Source organism: Ixodes scapularis, unplaced genomic scaffold, assembly GCF_016920785.2.
Source record: "Ixodes scapularis isolate PalLabHiFi unplaced genomic scaffold, ASM1692078v2 PGA_scaffold6__148_contigs__length_123643588, whole genome shotgun sequence".
NCBI lineage: Eukaryota > Metazoa > Arthropoda > Arachnida > Ixodida > Ixodidae > Ixodes > Ixodes scapularis.
The window spans coordinates 49,725,045-49,743,345 of NW_024609881.1; the positions used below are offsets into that span (position 1 = coordinate 49,725,045).

At 45.6% G+C, this 18,301-nt stretch overlaps 1 protein-coding gene across 1 annotated transcript in view; it reads right to left on the reverse strand.

Moving 5' to 3' along the window:
* Window positions 1-1,284: 1,284 nt before the first annotated feature.
* Window positions 1,285-18,301, reverse strand: part of LOC120837172 (venom metalloproteinase antarease-like TtrivMP_A) — a 38,591-nt gene continuing 21,574 nt past the window's right edge. Inside the window, exons 9-12 of the mRNA XM_042294638.1 lie at window positions 8,387-8,409; window positions 6,992-7,106; window positions 4,289-4,447; window positions 1,285-1,385 (exon numbers count right to left, since the gene is read on the reverse strand). Of these exons, the coding sequence (XP_042150572.1) occupies window positions 1,334-1,385; window positions 4,289-4,447; window positions 6,992-7,106; window positions 8,387-8,409 (349 nt within the window). The 3' untranslated portion in view covers window positions 1,285-1,333. The remainder of the gene's footprint in view (window positions 1,386-4,288; window positions 4,448-6,991; window positions 7,107-8,386; window positions 8,410-18,301) is intronic.

Sequence of the window (18,301 nt, forward strand, 5' to 3'; positions counted from 1 at the left end):
GTGTAAAGTATGCAAGGACATCTCAGAAACAAAGAAAGCCGCGAGCAAAAATTAAGAGTTCTCGTGGAACATAAGGGGTAGCTACGATTGCGGCACATCAAACGTGATTTATCTCCTGCACTGTAATGTCTGTAACAAACAGTACATTGGAGAGACTAATCTGGCTTTCAGAGTACGCTTTAAAGACCACAAATGTCACGCACAAACACTCCCCGACTTCCGCTCTCAAAGCAACCTGTCTCTTCCTAATCACATAATCGAGCACATTTCTTTCGTAATTTTGGAATGAGGCTTTAGCACAAAAATGGAAAGAGAGCAAAAAGAATCGTATTTTATCTATAAGTTGAATACGTTCTACCAGGGCATTAACGAAAGTCCGGGAAGGCTGTTTAGTTTGCAGCTGGCTCGTTGGAGAGCTGATCCTCTCCGTTATTCAGCTTCTCAAAATGCACACGCTGAATACACTAGGAGATCTTCAAATTTAACAACCAATATTTAAACCACACCCTAATACGTTTAAGTACGAAGAGAACCTCAAAACGGATAAATGCGGCTCAAGCGGTTGATCTCAGGCACGCATAGACTTATCCATCCTACCACTCATTATTCAAGGAAAAATCTCCCCAAGTTTTAATCCACCTCAAACTTCGATCTTCTTGCACAAACGAATGTCTCGGGATTTGGGCGCGTTGGTGGTCACATACGACTTATACCTGCTTTGAGGACACTTCCTGTGTGTGTGTGTGCGCGCGTGTTTTTTTATTTATTTTTTTTTTATTCAAAACTTTTCATTTTTCTTTTTTTCTTCTTTTCGCTTTTCTTGTTGTGCGGGCGTGGATAATCTCTCCGCCAACCGCTTTTTTTTTTTCTTTTTTTTTTAAGCATTCGCAAGTTTTGGTTTCTTTCCCCGCTGTTGTGAACTACTACCTGATTTCACAACGTCATTTTCATTTCCTATTGATCTTTACTCGCTTCATTTTCTTCTTAGGGGTATATAATATTCACTGGCTGTACACTCGTTACCTGATGAAGAGCGGTACCTGCTCGAAACGTCGTAATAAACTTCGAATTTGTAACTCAAACGGTGGGCATCTTTGACTTATATATATATATATATATATATATATATATATATATAGATATATATATATATATATATATATATATATATATATATATATATATCAAACGCTCTGTATACACCCGCACAAAAAATATCAAAGGAGGTATTAAAGCGTTCTAGTACGAAACGTCAAGCTATTTTTACACAAAATAAACAATCTGCGCAATCAAAATCCCTGTTTTATTTACTTCTGGTAGGCTTTGTTTTCGCTCAGAAAAGTGGCTTGCCCCCCGTCAGATCAAAGCACCGCTTCGTCTTCGTCCTGAAAAAGAAAATCCAGTTGGTCAGTGCGCCAGTGTAACATCGCTCCAAAATGAGAGAATATTGTGTAAAACGTGCCTTCGCGAGGCTTACTTCTATAAAACAAGTGCATTTCAGCAATTATCGAAGAAAAAGGTCTCGTAAAACTTAGGCGCTTTGATCATTTCGCCCCACGTTTCAGTTTCAGGGGGGGATGCAGTCAAGCTTGAGTGTGTTTGCCGTATGCTTGCGCCCGTCTCATCTCCTGCGGGAGCGTGGGTCGCTTTCCGCAATACTTGGAGGGCAAAATTTGAGACCGTCGCGTTACTCTGCTCTCCAAGTCGAGCACACATGTTCTACCCTGTTCCTTAAAAAAAAAAAAAAAATTGCTTCTGGCAGTTTCGGCGGAGTATTGTATGAGTATTAAACAAATAAGGTAATCAGTTAGCTCAACGTAACGAAGAACAGTTGGTTTTGAGCCTTCTTATTGAGAACGATTTACATGCCTAACGGTTTTTGTTTGAGCGAAAGTGGTAACAGGTGAGCTTTAGCGCGTTATCACTGGACAGTTCGAGAAAAGCACGAAGTCTCGACTACCGAGCATCTCATTATAGATACCCGGCCGTTGCGATAATTCCTTCTCAAAACTGAGCGCCTAATAGTAGTTTCTGAGTCAGTTATATCCGAGGCCGCCATTGTTTGCGCATGTACTTTGATCACGTGATGTACAGGAGGGCTGCGCCAGCCTTTGGCGCGAACTCCGATCAGCTCGCATGGAAAACGGTTCGGCCTGTGAAATTGAGCAATTATTCGATTCGGTCAATTATCTGTAGTAATTTAATCGCGATGCAATTTGAACCGGTTAATCGGCTGCGTTTTCTATTAGAAACTCCGGTACAAAGTAAAAAAAAATACTCGCATTACTACATTATTTGTGCAATTTAGGAGCCATTACCTTTACACTTCATTGTGGGTCACTTTAGTATCGCTCATAAATGTCATCCAGAGTAATTATGAGATCCATAATATAGTCTAAAAATATTTTATTTGTTTATTTTTGTTCTACTACTTTTATTTTTAAATGAGGCTGCACGTTCAAACATGATTGACTTTTGCAAAATATACTAAGAAGAAAAACTTAAAGAACTTTTCAGGCAGCTGGCTTCACTTCATCATTACCTCATCTCAGAGGCGGACAGGCCTCTGAGAAGCCTGACCGCTTTCAGTGGCCCGCCATCGCGCTAAAAGAAAACGACATCGGCAACGGCGGCTCAAACTCGCGCTCGTTTAGAGCGTGTATAGATTTGCATCTTTTTAGATATCATGCCGCCGTGTCGAAGCAACGAATTAATCGACTCGTTTATCGATTAAAGTGTAGCGATTGATCGCGTTACAATATTGAATCGGCGTCCAGCACTAAAACGAGTATGTTGTACCGTTCGGCGAGGTCCCGCATCCAATCACACGCTCCCTGTCCCCCCGAAAAATGTTGACCGCCAGTGTTGCTCGACTGGATTTTAGAAAAGTATCTATTCCGTCATTAGCCGACAAGAATGACGAAGAAGCAATCACGGAACTAGAAGCGCGGATAAAATGACCCATGCCCTGCCTTTCTTAAAGGAATTGGCCGGCGCCCGACTAGGAAACGGGCGCGGACAGGAATAATCGAAAAAGCTCATCTTAAAAGAACAAAAAAAAAAAAATTCTCAGCAACTACAAAAGCACTTTTCTAATTTTTTGTGTGTGTGGAACATATGAGGTAACTTTAACATTTGGTTATTTCGATAGTGGTGGGCACCGCTGCCTACATTGCCTTTCCAGACTCTCACTATGGCCTTTTCTGCATAAACTGGATATTCTGTAATTTAATTAAAACGCAACGAGAAGAGGCTTTGAAAATTTAATACAAGCAATAGAATTATTCGTTTTAAGGTAACAGTTGAAAATAGTTTTGTAGCTAACACCCCAATCAGAGTTAACAAGAAAATAAAGAAATTTTATAAAGTCTAGTTTTTGGAGCTCATATTTGAACTCAAAATGTCGTCTTTCGATATTTCTATCTTGGTGTAAGGTCATTTTATTAAGTAATTAAGCACCCACCTAAATTTGTGTGGTACGCAATCGTTTTTATATTAGTATGTTTTTCTTAACTACATGGGTTTCATCACATTCTAGAAATTTAGAAAATCATTTCAGAAAAAAATAATATTTATATTTTCACAAAAAAAAAAAAAAAAGAATAATGTCCTTGGAGTTCAGGGGCTTTCTTATCCAAACTATATTTTAGTACATATCCCAGACACGATAACATTGCCGCGTCTGCTTTGGCATGGAATGACCGCGTGTGCCTTTTGCGGGTGCAATCTGAGCAGTTGTGCTCTCTTTAAGATTAAATTACTGCCTGTGTAATGGAAAATTTAAAATTCGGATATTGAGCGGATGATATTCCTAAAAAAAAAAAGTACAGTAAAACTTATATTCATGTCTAAAAGACAATATTTTACCGGACAATCCTTTAAGTTGTTAGTGACACGAGCACCAACGTACTGCGAATGCTAACAACATTATACCGCGTGTTTTCAGCTGCATAAAAAAGTGTCATTTTATTAGTAGTAGTATAATTTACGTCGCTTGATTTGTAACAAACTTCCAACCATTTTTGTTTGCTACAAGTATGGACTTTAACTGGGGATATCTGCCACGGTTTTATATTTCTCGTTTGAACAATTGACAAACATATTGAAACTTGCTTTCGATTACACATAAACAGCCATAATAACACACACATGCGGGCTTTTCAGAACAGTTTCGCCGCGCCGGCCATACAAAATATGTAAAGCGGTGCGAATTATACGTCAATTCGACTTATGGATCAAAACAAAAACAAGAACACACGGTACATATGATGGGCGAAAGTGGTCTTACATCAGACATCCTCTCGCCTGGTCTTGAAGACAACGCGAGAAATAGTGCGGTGGTTTGCCGGAACCCATAACAGATCCGAACTCCTGCTTCCTGCAACGGAGCCCTTTCTTCCCCGGTGTGTAATACACAGGACGCTCTCCTTCGTGAGTCATTCCGAGCCTGAAACGTTAGTTACATACGTTTGTTATGAGACGCACAGAAAATCAAATATCGCAGAAACTGTGTGATTGGTTCCACCGGTGACGTCATACGCACAAAGACGACGAGCGCCATGACCATGCACTTTTGGCGCCGGTTGATTGGCTCCGTCAGTTACAATGCGGAGCGGAAGTGTGTCTGCGTCTTGAACAGGGGTAGCTGTGACGTCACAACGACGCCGAGCTCTGATTGGTTCTTGATTGTGGGTTGACCCGAATGCTAGATTCCTCGAGGGCTACCCAGTAGCTTTCTTTTTATTTTTTCGATCAGTCATTAGGTGATTGGCGTTCTGATATCGTCGCAACCCCTGTGTCTACAAACAGACGAACTTGGGCTCCGCATAGCGTCCGCTGCGGTCGCCTTCAGAGTGAAACGAAGTATAAATGGAATCCGAAAGAACTTTCCTCGGAACCGGATTTTCCGAAATGTCTCAAGATTACCTTCAACCATAAAGCTACTAGAAAAGTGAAGAGCCCCAAACGCCATTAAGAATTGTAACGCGGGGAGGGGGAGAAGGTAATTCTCGTAGCTGTCTTCACTTTCGTCGTTTATTCAGACGTAGGAATCACTGGGCGGTTACCAATTTGAACTCTGCTCAAATGACCACGTAGTTTTAGAAGAAATTAGGGTTAGGGGCTTCAGGGTATGATAATTTACGCAATAAAACCTCCCGGTAAACGCAAGTTGCCGCTCGCAAGCAGACAAAAATTTCTTTGGTCACCTTGTATGGTAAATGTTTTGCTTGGGCCAGGCTGGAAAAATAATGTTTTGCCAAGCTGGCAGCTACGTGAAAGCTTGACTGTGAGGCAATCTTCACACTCCGGTAGCAGACGGTGGCTCCAGAGGCGTTTGTACCTGCGGACGTCTGTACTTCCTTTTACCCTAAATCAGAGTCCAGCTGATGCCGCAAGCAGATGGCCCATTCACGCAGGGGAGAAAGAGCAACACCGCGGCGTTTGCCGTCTTTCTGAGTGTTCCCCATTAATGTGGCAACTGACTACGAGTGCATGCTTCAATTAGGTTTCTCTGCTTTTGATACAAACCGATAAACCCCGAAAATTAAAAACTCAAGTCGTGTTTATCAATATGGAAAAAAAAAGATGCAAGCATCACTCCTGAAGAAAATCATTGTCCACGGCTTCATTTTGCGCTAACCTGTAACACAGTGCGCAAACAACTGCCTGCGAAGCTTCTTCTTGCTTGGAAATTGCACATCTTATATTTGGTTTTGTTTTCTTATCGGTACAGAAACATTTTCAAGTGTGTGGGGTCACGCGGATGTCACCCTCAATTTTAGGGAATCCCCTCCCCGTGCCCCACGCAAGTCAAATATCTCTCCGACATTGAAAATAGTTACCAAAAAACACCGAATCGGTAAGAAACGTCATAATCCGGCCCCCGCTCCCCCCCCTCCCCCCCTCCCCCCCTCCCCCCCCTCTCCCCCCCCATCCCCCCCCCCAAGCTAAGAAAAAACATACCAAAACATGGACATGGGGCCTCACTATAAAAGCGCACCCGTTAAGCGAGTAAGGAATTCTTCACCGTTGTAGTCTCCGACCTTGTGTAGAGTCGGGCTAATCTCAAATGTCTCTCTATTTGTGGCTTTTTTTTACGCCTCTAATTGGTCTGCGAAAGCCACCACCTACCCTTAGGTTGTGTCCTCAGTTTTAAGCTCGTCTTCTGTTTACGTTTATCTCTGGCACATTTATGGGAACCAAAACGTTTTTTGCAACGACGTTGGAGGAACTTTTCATTGTTTGTACTTTCGGAACAAAGTTTTGTGTGGTGTTCGAAATTTGGCAGCTTCTGCCACGCCAACATGGTAAATTCCGCGTTTCAGGCTTGCGCTTGGTTAGATGGGCAGCTCTACGGAACGTTTTTTGATGTCCGGTAAATAGCATCCCGCCATGTTGATGAACAGCATTAGGCAATCTTTCCCCATTAGTTTCCATGCAGACACTCAGTTGTTTGCGTCATTTTTGGTGATCGTCAAAAGCACAAGCATAGCGAGTGGCTCCGTCGACTACATAACTAAGTGCGACAGGCCAGTGCATTTCGGGCGCATAAACTAAGCTTATTTTGTGCCGTTTCTTTTTTTTTTTTTTTTCTTAGTACCGCTTTGCAGTGTTTTCCGGGACTATTTTGCCTGCCGACGAGCCAAATTTTCGAGCACCGGCTAGTTTTAACTTGAAAACCGGTGTGTAGAAACATCATGTTCCAACCGACGTTCTTTTATGTTCCCGACCATTCTCGCTGGCACAGTCGATCCCGGTACAAAACAAACTCGAGCGAGCCTGAAAACCATCGATAAAACAAGAAAAAGCGAAAGTTTTCCAACATGGCGCCTGGCGAGATTTCGATCCGGAAGTACGTCACATGATGACACCGCACTCTACGAGACTAACACGAGATACAGTTCTGAATTCCGGCAATTGTTGATATTCCTGGTAGCCACTGCGCCGATAATTTCGAAGCATTCGATCAAAAATATGATCGTATACTCACGAGTGTGCCAGTTCATGAGCTATTACTAGGGGCTCCCATGTTCCAATTCGGCCGAAGTTCATCGTTTGAGTGGTGATGGAGTTGTCCTTGCACACGTGGCAATAATTTGAGCATCCTGACGAGACAGACGGGGCTTCATCAACCAAAGGAGACACGGCAATCAGAAGGCTTCGCACACTGGCGTTTGGTTCCTTCGATCGACTGCACTACGACAATATGAGCTAGAAAACAAGCCCCACCCCCGCTCTTTCCCCCTCCAAAGCACACCCAAACGTCCTCACTGGTGCAAACACGCAGCGCGACATAAATCGCGTCAGCGTTGCCGCCGGCGTGTCTTCTGCATTGCCCCGTACTCTCGCCACGCATCAGCGTGTTTTCCTCGAGGTACGATTCGGGCATCTGCTAACAGGCCCTTTGTTTTCTGTGGCGTGGGCTACGAGCTCTTGTAACCACATAGGACTAGAAATCACCGCCTGATTATGCTTCAAAATGCCTCCAGTTGGTCGGTTGGGGTCACGTGTCTTACGGATCGCCTTAGTAATACGTGCTACGACCAGTTGACGCAAGCGTTGATCGGCTGCGAGCGTTTAGGCGCCTCCTCCAGCTTTCCCACGCCATTCGACAACGCAACGCATTCCGACTTGCAACCAACTGGCGCGTGGGTGTCCGCCATTAATGTGCAAGCGCTCTTTGTGGTTTCAGTTGCTTCCTCGTTTTTTAAGTGTTGACTCTCTAGAACCCACTGGAGCGCTGTCGCCACCAATGAGGCGGTCCTGGAGCTGCATTTCACCGGACTAAAGGTTTCGCAGTACTCACGAGATTGAATGTACGTGCTATCTACGAGAAATGGTGGTTAATAATATTGTCAAAATTGTTTTCGAGCCCGTGGTGAAATAACAACGAGCGAAAGAAACAGTAAATATACGAAATCTACGAGCCTCCCACGGCTATCCAATAGGTGACGCCAGTGTATTTCCTCGTCTCTAGTGATCACAAGACTGCACAGCGCACACTTTTGCAACCAAACGCAAGTGCGTGAAACCGACTTTACGTCAACTGCGTTCTCGCAGAAGTCAATGGCAAGGAATGGACGACACGCCCGCATTACAAAAACGACATTGACACAGTCTATTTGACGCGGGATTTAGAACCTCTTTAGTGCACATGTTTCTTTGTGATGTGCATATTTCAATATTCCAAATTAAAGTGTTCCAAGCAAAAACTAAAGTTTTTGTTTATTATTATTTTTTTTTTTTTTTTACGGTTGATTATGTATGACCCGGGCTACGAGCCGATCAGTGGTTTCTCACTGTCGTCAGTGATCTTATTTCACGCTAGGAAGATTGCCAGCTTCACTGTTTGACATTCGATTGAGTAATGAAAACTTGTACATACCACCAATAGCTCCATTCGAGAGCCTGAAAGGAAAAACATAAAGCATGATATGGACGTGCAACAAACAATTACCATCAGTGTAGCGTGATTGTCGAGTGATTCGGAGTTGATGCGCGATAACAGGGCGCAAGATATGAACATTGCATATGAATAGTGCAGCGCGTCTTGATTTTGTGCCACGAATATCTATTCATAGGAGTCACACTCAAAAGTGGCGAAAGATTTTTCAAAGAATGATGGTATGCTCCACGAGCTCCACCACGGCCGGACTGGAAGCGCGCCCTCTCTTTCTCTTCTTACGGCCTATGCAATTGTGGCAATCGCCAGCTCCTGCCGCAGTTCGCGGGGGGCGCTGTCACCTTACCCCTGGGCTACACTTTGCCGTTTGCACAGAGCGCGCCTGACAGTGTATCTCAGCGCTGTCGCAACTTGCGGATGAAATTTTTATTGCCTTTGACACCTGATCCTTATGTTTAGACCCTGAGCCAGCATCTAATGCGCTTCTGATGAGCCCAAAACGGTGAATATTTGAGGCACATCTCCGAGACATTCGGGAGTAAAAGGTAGTAAGTAGAGACAGCGAATGCAATTGCGGAAGAGCTATACTCGTCTTTACCTCCAGGACTTCTGGGGGGCTATGTTGCACGTTTTGGACTCCCAGGAGACTAGAGAGAAGGAAGTGACGTCAACAACGCTCTTTGGATGTTGATTGGTGGAGACGCTGATGACGCGTTGCGTAATGCTGCTAAGATACGTCATTCACACCTACGTCACTTCCTTCTCCCTAGTCGCCTGGGAGTCCAAAACGTGCAACATAGCCCCCTGTTGCAACTCAAAAACAGGAGGAGACAGACCCCTTCTACATGGAGGAACTTTAAATGATAAATAATTCGTACACTCTCGTGAAATGTAAGTAGGCCCAATCTATCTATTGCCGTGGTCTGCATCATCATTTCATAGGCCGCTTATGAAGTCGGTCAGGTGCCCTACACGAGGGTGTAGTAGTCTGTACAGTTTTCGCACAGTGCATATTACAGCCTAAAGTGCTTCCCGAGGGCTTGTGCACATATCCAGCCGATTTTTGGTTTCTGCCCGTGACCGCCTTTGCATGGTTAATCAGAAGTATTCTGAGGAACTTGTTGCAAATTAAACCAGCCAAGCGCTTCGAGTGACTGTTGTCAATGCCCCCTGGGTAACTTAGGATTGGCGCGTCTTCAAGATAGGGTGCAATGAGTAGTTGCAGAACTTCGTGCACATTTGTACGCGGAAGGTGCTTAACAGCTTTTAAAAAAAAAGCAACAATGTTGTTCAGAAGTGCGAGGAACCCAGGATTTGGATAATAAAGTCCGCTTTTATCCTGGCCTTGCAGTAAGACGAACAGAGGATCACCTCTGTTACTCGTAGTCACCATAACACAGGCGGCGCACCCAAACTCACAGATGAATTTCACCAGATAGCCACCGACGTACACCAGACCAGAGTATGTCACGGATGGAGATGGAGCGCAAGGCTTTTTCAGTTTTTTCAGGTCAGTGGTTACCGAGTCGGGCACAGGCGCTGCCAACTGCTCAGAATCAGCGTCTGACGTCTGTATTTGCTTAGAAGGGGCATTTTCTTTGACAATGTGATCAAGGGCTGCTATGACAGCCCTTGTATGGCTTAAATCGGAGCGAAGTTCACTAAACCGTTGCCAAAACAACAATCTACGAAGCTCGAACACCAGCGCAAAGCAGCTCGAAGGAACTCTCCGAGTGGGGTGAAGTGGGGTGAGGTGGTTGCGCCCCTGGCGGAAAGCAAGTGAACTACATACGGAGAAAAAAATGCCATTGACTCCCGGGCGATTGCAAAGGCCGTAAGAAGAGAAAGAGAGCGCGCGCTTCCAGTCCGGCCGTGGCTCCACAAACCTCCCACGTATTTTGGGGAGAGAAGCGGGCCTCAGAGATTTGATGGGCCATACATAGGCACCGGCCGGTAAGTGCACGACCTTGACCTTCAAACAATCAATCAATTGAGCAAGCAAGAAATCAATCACTTAATCAGTTAATCAATCAATCAAGTGAGCAAGCCGGTGAGCGAGCAATCGTTCGATGAAACGGAAAAAAAAATAGCCCTCGGCACTGCGACGACAGGGACAATAGCGAACAACCGCCTGCAGATGTATCAATTCGACAACGAACCGCTGTTGATCCCGCAACTATTTAAGCTCCACCCCTGGCGCTTCCTTTGCCCGCGTTTGTGTCATCCTTGCTAATAACGTGCACCAGAGTCACAGGACGCTTCTAGTCACTATGCAATTTCAGCAGATCTGCTGCAGGTTCGGCTTGCTAGCGGGATCTCGTGCCGTTTCTTCGAAGCCTGTATTGAGCACGCGCCCTCTAGGCCAGCTTTCCGCAGCGTATAGGATCTACTAAAACTCTATAGACACTTTCAGGTAGGTGTGCATGGCCGCCGCCATAACCGACTTTCAGTTTTTGTTTCCCCTTATTCCGTTCGCTTCAGTTTACCATTACCACAGCAGGACAGGTTATTTTTAAATGCTGCTGTGTCCTTCTCCCTAGCACAGGCCCTTGTGGAGGATCGTCAACGCCCGCTTCAGTGGCTCGGTATCTCGGTAGGACCAGTGAAGGTCGGCAATGGCGGCTTAATCTGGCGCGTGTTTAAAGTGTCGACACTGGACACTGACAAGCGCACTTGTAAGGTAGAATCGATTGGAACTAATCAAGTTACTTCAATTCGATTCGTTTCTTGAGTAATTCTGTAACCATTTGATTGCATTTCTTAGGAAGTAATTTTCACAGTATTCCCATTACTTTCGAAAGTATTACAATTACCTGTAACTTAGATTTTTTTCCTCTTGCGCTTTCTGATGGCTCCGTTCAAATGTGAGTGTTCCTACCAAGAAACCGTCGAACCCAGTCTTCGACTACTTGACGGTTTATCGAATTTGGTGGATTAAAGAGATAAGTAGTTTATAGTTTGGAATCTTAATCCAGTAATGGATAGCAGGAAATACCTGTTCTCGAACCGACAGGAATATGTGCCGTATTTAAAACCTGAAGTAATCGGTTATGTAACGGTTAGTTTTTGGAGTAATGACAAATAAGTCATCTTCTCGAGTAAACCAATAATATAATCGAATAGTTTTTTGTTAACGAAGAGTAACTCTAATTGTAGTCAATTCCTTTTGTCGAGCAACGTTCACGTGACTGCTGACAAAACGCCGGGGCACACGCACTCGTTCTTTGCTTTTCTTCGTGCTTCGGTTTCGCGAGCACACTCGACGCCGAAGCGCTATCGAAGGTAGAGCTAGAGGTGGGGCAACCGAATTTCCTCCCTGCCGCTTATCCTCTCAATGAAAATATAGTGTTCACCACTCCCATGTGGTCTCCAATCATTTTGGTGCTGTGCCAAAGATCAGACCCAACAGCGCATAGCAAACGGTCTACTCGGAGATTGCTAGGTTTCTCGTCGGCTCTATCCCGTTCGCGCACGATTGTACTTTGCAGCACTGTTTACTTTTACAGCGGAGTTGTTAGGGGCTAGTTTCGCAAGTATCGCGTCCGTCAGCGAATAAGTAATGACACGAAACTGTGGACAGCTATTGCCGTCTATAAGCGAAGGTGGCAACCAGAAAACCGGCCTGCCGGTTGTCTGGTTGCCGCCGTCCCTTATGGATGACCCCTAATTTCCAGCCTTTTCACTCTGGCTTGTCGACTTTCGGTCGGCCATTAGTTCGTTCCCACCATAGTACAGCTTCGCTAATCTTCCTTCTTCACCAGTGGAAAGGCTGAAAGTTTTTCTTTTTCGAGGGAAATGTAAGAACATTTTCGCAACTTAGCTTTCTTACTGTACTGTACTTTGTTTCACCTTAGCTCTGAACGTAGCCGACGCTATACGAGCTGGTGAGACCGACCACAAAGCGTCAAAAGCACACCAATGCGGAGAGCAAGTAGCCTGCTCCTTCCGCAGGAGTTGTGGCGACGTCAGAATGACGCCGATCTTTGATCGGCTCTTATTGAAAAAATAGTAGTTACACCTCAAATCAAGCGGCCGTGATGTCTACCCACAATCCTTCAATTGCAGCGAATGAGAGCTCGGCGTTCTGACTAAACCACAACCCCTGCAAATGAAGCCGACAGACTTGCGCTCCGTATAAGGTGTCCGCTATTGTTTTGTACACATGTTCTATCGCCGCTGAACAAATCGTGTACAGGGAAGGTCCAGTGAGTTACACCTTTGACGCTATTTGATTGGTCTCTTGACCCTCATCAGATCTTAGCGTCGGCTCCTTCCGGATCTAAGGTCAAACGAGGTATAATGCAGAATTTTCTCATTGTAAATTTGATTACAAGAATTTTTTTTCACTGTACTTAGGGTCAACTTTCAGTGGCAATGAAGCCAAGGCTACGGAGCCGGAGCACGTTGTCTTACTGCGCAGCTGAATATAGCTCAACAGAAATATTTTTGCTTGGTGTAACTTAAATAAATGAAAGAATAAATTGTTTTTAAGCTCTGATTTTAGAATGTTACTGTAATACCAAACTTGTAGCATTTCTTTTTCTTAGCTCTTTTTGCAGCAGACCTTCTAGTTCCCTTCAAAACAGACATGGCCTCTTTCTCCTGTGGTGTGCATCGTCAGTAGCGGAGAGTGCCGGCCACAAGCGCGAAACACATGTACGACGAAACTGTCCTATCTGACGTCCGATCAGGCAATACGACAATCGGAGGCGAGGGTTTTCAACACTCTCCGGTGCTACAAAAGCCCTCGCCCCCGAAGGTCATTCCATCAGTTCGCACGTCGAATCGGACGGTTTCGTCGTACATGTGTTTCGCGCTTTAGGTTTCGGCGATCTGCGCTGTCGCACAGGCTAAATGGGGGGCGACGCCGCGCCCCCCTAATTGATTGTTTATTTGATCACATTCCTGACACGACGTTATATGCTCATGTTGGGCCACTACTTGCACGGTCACTAACAACGGAATGTCGTACCTAGTAGATAGGGGCGTATAAAAAGGGAGGGGGAAGGGCGAGCGCCACGGCCGGATCATCCAGCGCGCTTTATGGTATAAGACCGACCCTGGTTGGAGCCGCAGTCTTGGGCAGTAACTAGTTACTAGTAACGCGTTACCGGTAACTAGTTACTTTTTCCGGTAACTTTTACCTGTAACGCGTTACTCTTTAATGCTGGTAACTTTTAACTGTAGCACTGTTACTTTTTTATTGGGTAACTGTAACTGTTTACACCGTTACAGTTACTTTTTTTTACTATATAAATTAGAACCCACCGCCGCGGACATGGAGAAATTTCCATCTTGAAGTATTTTTTTCCAAACTTCGTGCTGACAAAAAAATAATAATAAGAAGAAGAAGAACAACAAGAAGCGTGGCCACGCATTAAAAAAAAAATTGCAGTGACCAAGAATGGACGACGGACGAGTCAGCACGAAACCGGGAGGTAAAGGAAGCGGCGCCCGCGGTGGTAAGGGCGGCAAACAATGTCTGTTTCACCGACTTTGACTCACTCTTCTCTCGTGGGGACCATCTGCGGGTGTCGGTGGTCGTGCGATGTCTCCGAGTGTTCCGTCTGGGCTGTGTCTGGGATATGTCCGTGCTGTCGTTTTTACACCCAGCCGTTCGCCGTTTCCTCATCCGCATTAGTTTTCAAGGAAGCCGTCCCCATATTGTGCAGAAAGCCGGCGCTTGTTTAACTTATTCATTCTCTTCGGAGCCGCTCGAGTGAACATGACTTCCACAGTTGGCATTTCGGACATAGACGCCGCGGTGGTCGTCGTACACTCGTAAAGCACCATAAGCTAATTGTCTCCTTTCCCCCTTTATTCTTTGGAAGCTGTTTAATCTGCAATGTTTAGGCTTGATTCCGTGTGGGTATATCCCATAAGGTCATTATGTGACCATCTTTTTCCTCATTCGTTTCGTAGTGAAAAAATAAACCAAAACGTTCACTGACGCGGGCCGATGGCAATTTTGAAAAACGGTTGATTCTAAGTTATAACAAGTATTGGAAATAAATTATGCACATCAAAATGCTGAAATGGCGAATGCCGTAAAAAAGAAACACCTTTCGGGTTCAAAATTTCTCTAATTTCTCAGTTTACCTTTCTTCACAAATAAAATATATTGTTTTGGTTTGTGATTCCTTGTGTCCATTTTTCGTACTGTAACGAGAAAGTAACGGCGTTACTGTTTTTGGAGTAACTGTAACTGTAACACGTTACTTTTTGAAACCGGTAACTGTAACTGTAACAGAGTTACTTTCTCCGCCTAGGCAACTGTAACTGTAACACTGTTACTTTTTACTGGTAACGTGCCCATGACTGGTTGGAGGTATGGTGTAAGGTCACTACCACATGACCTAACCCTGTTGTTCGCCCTATACACCTTTCCAAGAAACACTCGACCCCAGGGACAGTAAACCGTTTTCGAGCCCATTCACTGGGTTTGAGGCTAGACTCTGACCGGCGTCCCTGTTTACCTAACCGAGTGGACTGTGATTTTGATAGGCGCAGCCTGAGTAGGCGCAGTTTCAAACACAGCTGGTGGCTAAATTCTCTTCTTCTGTCACTGCATTTTCTGTTTCATGGTGCATGTATTTTCCCGAGGTCATTGAGAAAGCAATGTACCACATTTGAAAAAAAAGCAATAAAAGAAACCTATAAACTATTCTTGTTGCGTACGCGCGCGACAGAACAAATGCGACTGGAATGTATAGACCTAGCGTTTTTTTTTTTACGATGCGTTTTGACGGCGCCGCACGATTCGCCGCATGTCAAACGACAAAGCGCTTAGCTGGAGAAAATAATTTACAACGGAAGATAGGCGAAAAGCACGCAGTTTTCCCGCTCACAAATAACGTGTTTACCGATGAACAGGACACGGACATACAATTTAACAAGTGTTAACAATCGAACGGTATATTGTACGTACCGCATGATGCAGCATAATCTGAAAAGAATTTATTTGAGAAAGACCTCAAACAACACAGTCACAGTCGACGACAGTCACATTTCGACGATTGGACAAAATCCAAGATGACTTTGTTCATGGGGCACGTTTTAGGGAGAGCTTCCTTTTTTCACAGCAGCACCGTGGCAAAGGAACGAAGGTGACTGACCCGTTCCCCACCCCAAACCCGGACAACGATATTTTCGGAGATGACTGAGGATTCTATGCGCATTATCTCTGAAATGGGGGAGAACAAAGTTCGCAAAATCGCGTCGAAGGCCGTTCGACGTCCTTCAACCTAGTCGTTTCCCGTGAATGTCGAGCAGGAAAGCTTGAATGACAGGCACTTACCAGCCTCATTTCTCCCAATGGAAGATAACACAGAAAGGGTACGCACCACGCAGAAAGAAAAATTAAGTGGAAACTTCCAAGAAGCGCCTGAAAACGTCAAATGCCAAACCACAAAAACATAGGTAAAAAAACGCGCTGAGCGGGTCTTCACAGTCCAAGAGAGTGGCAGAAAATTTCTAGCTGACAGAGAGCGCGGGAGTCGCGCCAGCCGCATCAGCATCAGGAACATGGCGGCGGCCTAGGAGCGTTTTTCGGAAAGGTGTATAGGAGTTTCGCAAAGTTTGGCCACCGAAAATCGTCTGAACAAACGAAGCAAATCGCATGCAACGTGTACCTTCGAGTGAGACAGAGAAGCCGGGACCCTACATTGATTCCGTATACCGGCTGGTAAGCGAGCTCACTGGCGTAAGCGAGCAGGGGAGGGGCTTCAGCTTAGGATCCCTGGGTTCTGCAGCGCGAGCTTTCACTGTACGTATTCCAAGCTGTGGTGCGTCACTGGGCTCCCTGCAGCCAGGAGTAACTGAACGCGATTCTAGAAGGATTTCACTTCGTGCCGTTGCGTGTGCTCATATTTCGGTGTATAGTGCTCGCGATATAATTATTCAACACCACAGGGGTTTACGTATAATTCACCTCAAAATTGAAGCACTGATGAAATTCAGGGCATTTCTCAAATTGTCGCCGCATGTCTGCGTTGGTCGCTAAAGGAATAAAAATCGACGAGTTCCACCGCGGTGTAATTTTACTCGTAAGTCGGTTCGAGCGGTTCAGAAAAGGTTAGCTCGTGCTTAAAAATGAAAGACGTCTACAATCCCCTGTAACACCGAATTAGAGCGCAGCTCTTGAGGAGGAGGAGGGGAAGGTACGGAGAGGAGGGTATGCCCCTCCTCCTCATTCGTACCCTCGCCGCCTCCTTGTCTACTGCTCGCTTCCCATTTAAGGGAAAATTTTCCCGCTAAATTTAGCGGGAACTTTTTTAGGCTAAATTTAACGGGGAAAAGTTTCCGCCAAATTTAGCGGGGAAATTTATCCATAGTGCAACGCGCGCTGACGTCATCTATGACGTCACTGGTGATTCTCGTAAGGTCACACGTGACGTCATGTGTGACGTCATCATAGGAAACGTCCCATACTGCACCGCACGACTACGCCGACGGCGACGCCGACGCCGCTCAAGCCGGAAACGGGCGCCTAAGAGCTGCGCTCTTAAACGGGTGAAACGTTTAGAAACCGGCGAGGATATGTCTGAATGCTCGGCAATCGCGGATCAGCGCCCTCCATCGCGGTCCTCCTACGAAAAGATGAACTGTAGCAATGTGTGGCTTTCAAGCCAAAACGCAAACTGAAACCGGAACCAAAACAAAATCATGCCAAAATCGCCGCTGTAGCTACTCTGATCCTCATCAAAAATGCATTAATATTTAGCGCAGAAGTTCCGATTCAGCGAAGGGTGAAAATTTCAACCTCCCAACGGTCCCCACACTGTTGTGTTCGGAGAGCCAGTTGGTTCTTCAGGGCGTCGACGGTTCCGGATGCAGCCATCACAGCTTCCTCCGATCGCCGCCTACGGTGCGAATACGGTTTTCTACGAAGAGCCGATCCTTCCTCCCGAGTGTCGGCGGTTTCGCGGAAGTGGCATCGTCGCTGCGCCTCGGTTTTACGTTGTCGCGTAAGTTGTGCCCCGCCACGGCCGCTCGGTCCCCTCCTCTGCCGGCCAGGCGACGCGTCATTGGAAGCGCGTCGGAAGGCTCTTCTTCTTGTAAGAATGAAAGTGGAGGTAATGAACGAATGAACGGAGCAGAAGATCACGGCGGTAACCGCGCATCGTCATCACCAAACCAGTCCAGTCAAAACCACGACCGTTCAAACCAAAGACGACTGCATGGACCAAGGTAATAACTGCTCGCGCATTTAAAAGTCCGGAACTATTTGGCGGATTGGCACAAAGACGTAACTCCGCCCCCTACCTTTTTTGTCACTGCCACAGAAAGTTGATCCCCTGAAGACAATCTCACTTCCCAATCTGTGAACTTTCCTATGCACCAACTCAACTCTTTCCCGTCACACCAAAAGGGATGCCGCTGCTGTCGGCACCGTGCATGCGCATGCGCAGATGCTTCAACTCACGCAAACGCTGTACGCACACCTAGTGTGGGAAAATGCCGGCTTGTTTGCGCATTAGGTGTTGGTGAGGGACATAGATTTCTCTGAGAAAAAAAAAACGAAAATGGTGGATCCGTGACAGCATGTGCAAGTACAGCGGGACTCGAAGTACGTGGAGCGAAATCTCTCGCTGGAGACATTCACTGTCGTAGCCCCCTCTGGAGGTTTCAATATGACAGAGCCTCATGCAGGCATACGGCGATCTAATGATTAGTAAGTGATGAACAAGAAAAACACCAGGTTAGCAGTCGCACTACTTTAAAAGGTATTTTCTTTTAGGCTTTATATTTTTTTTAAGAAATCCGTGACAGCAGTGTTAACATTTTACAGCCGGCTGCTGGTGTCTTTCGTGCGCAGTTCAAGATAGCTTCTCTTCGCCTCAAGCCTACGTTTTTTGGAGCAAAACCGCCTGTGTCTGGAACCAAGCTTTGTTGTGT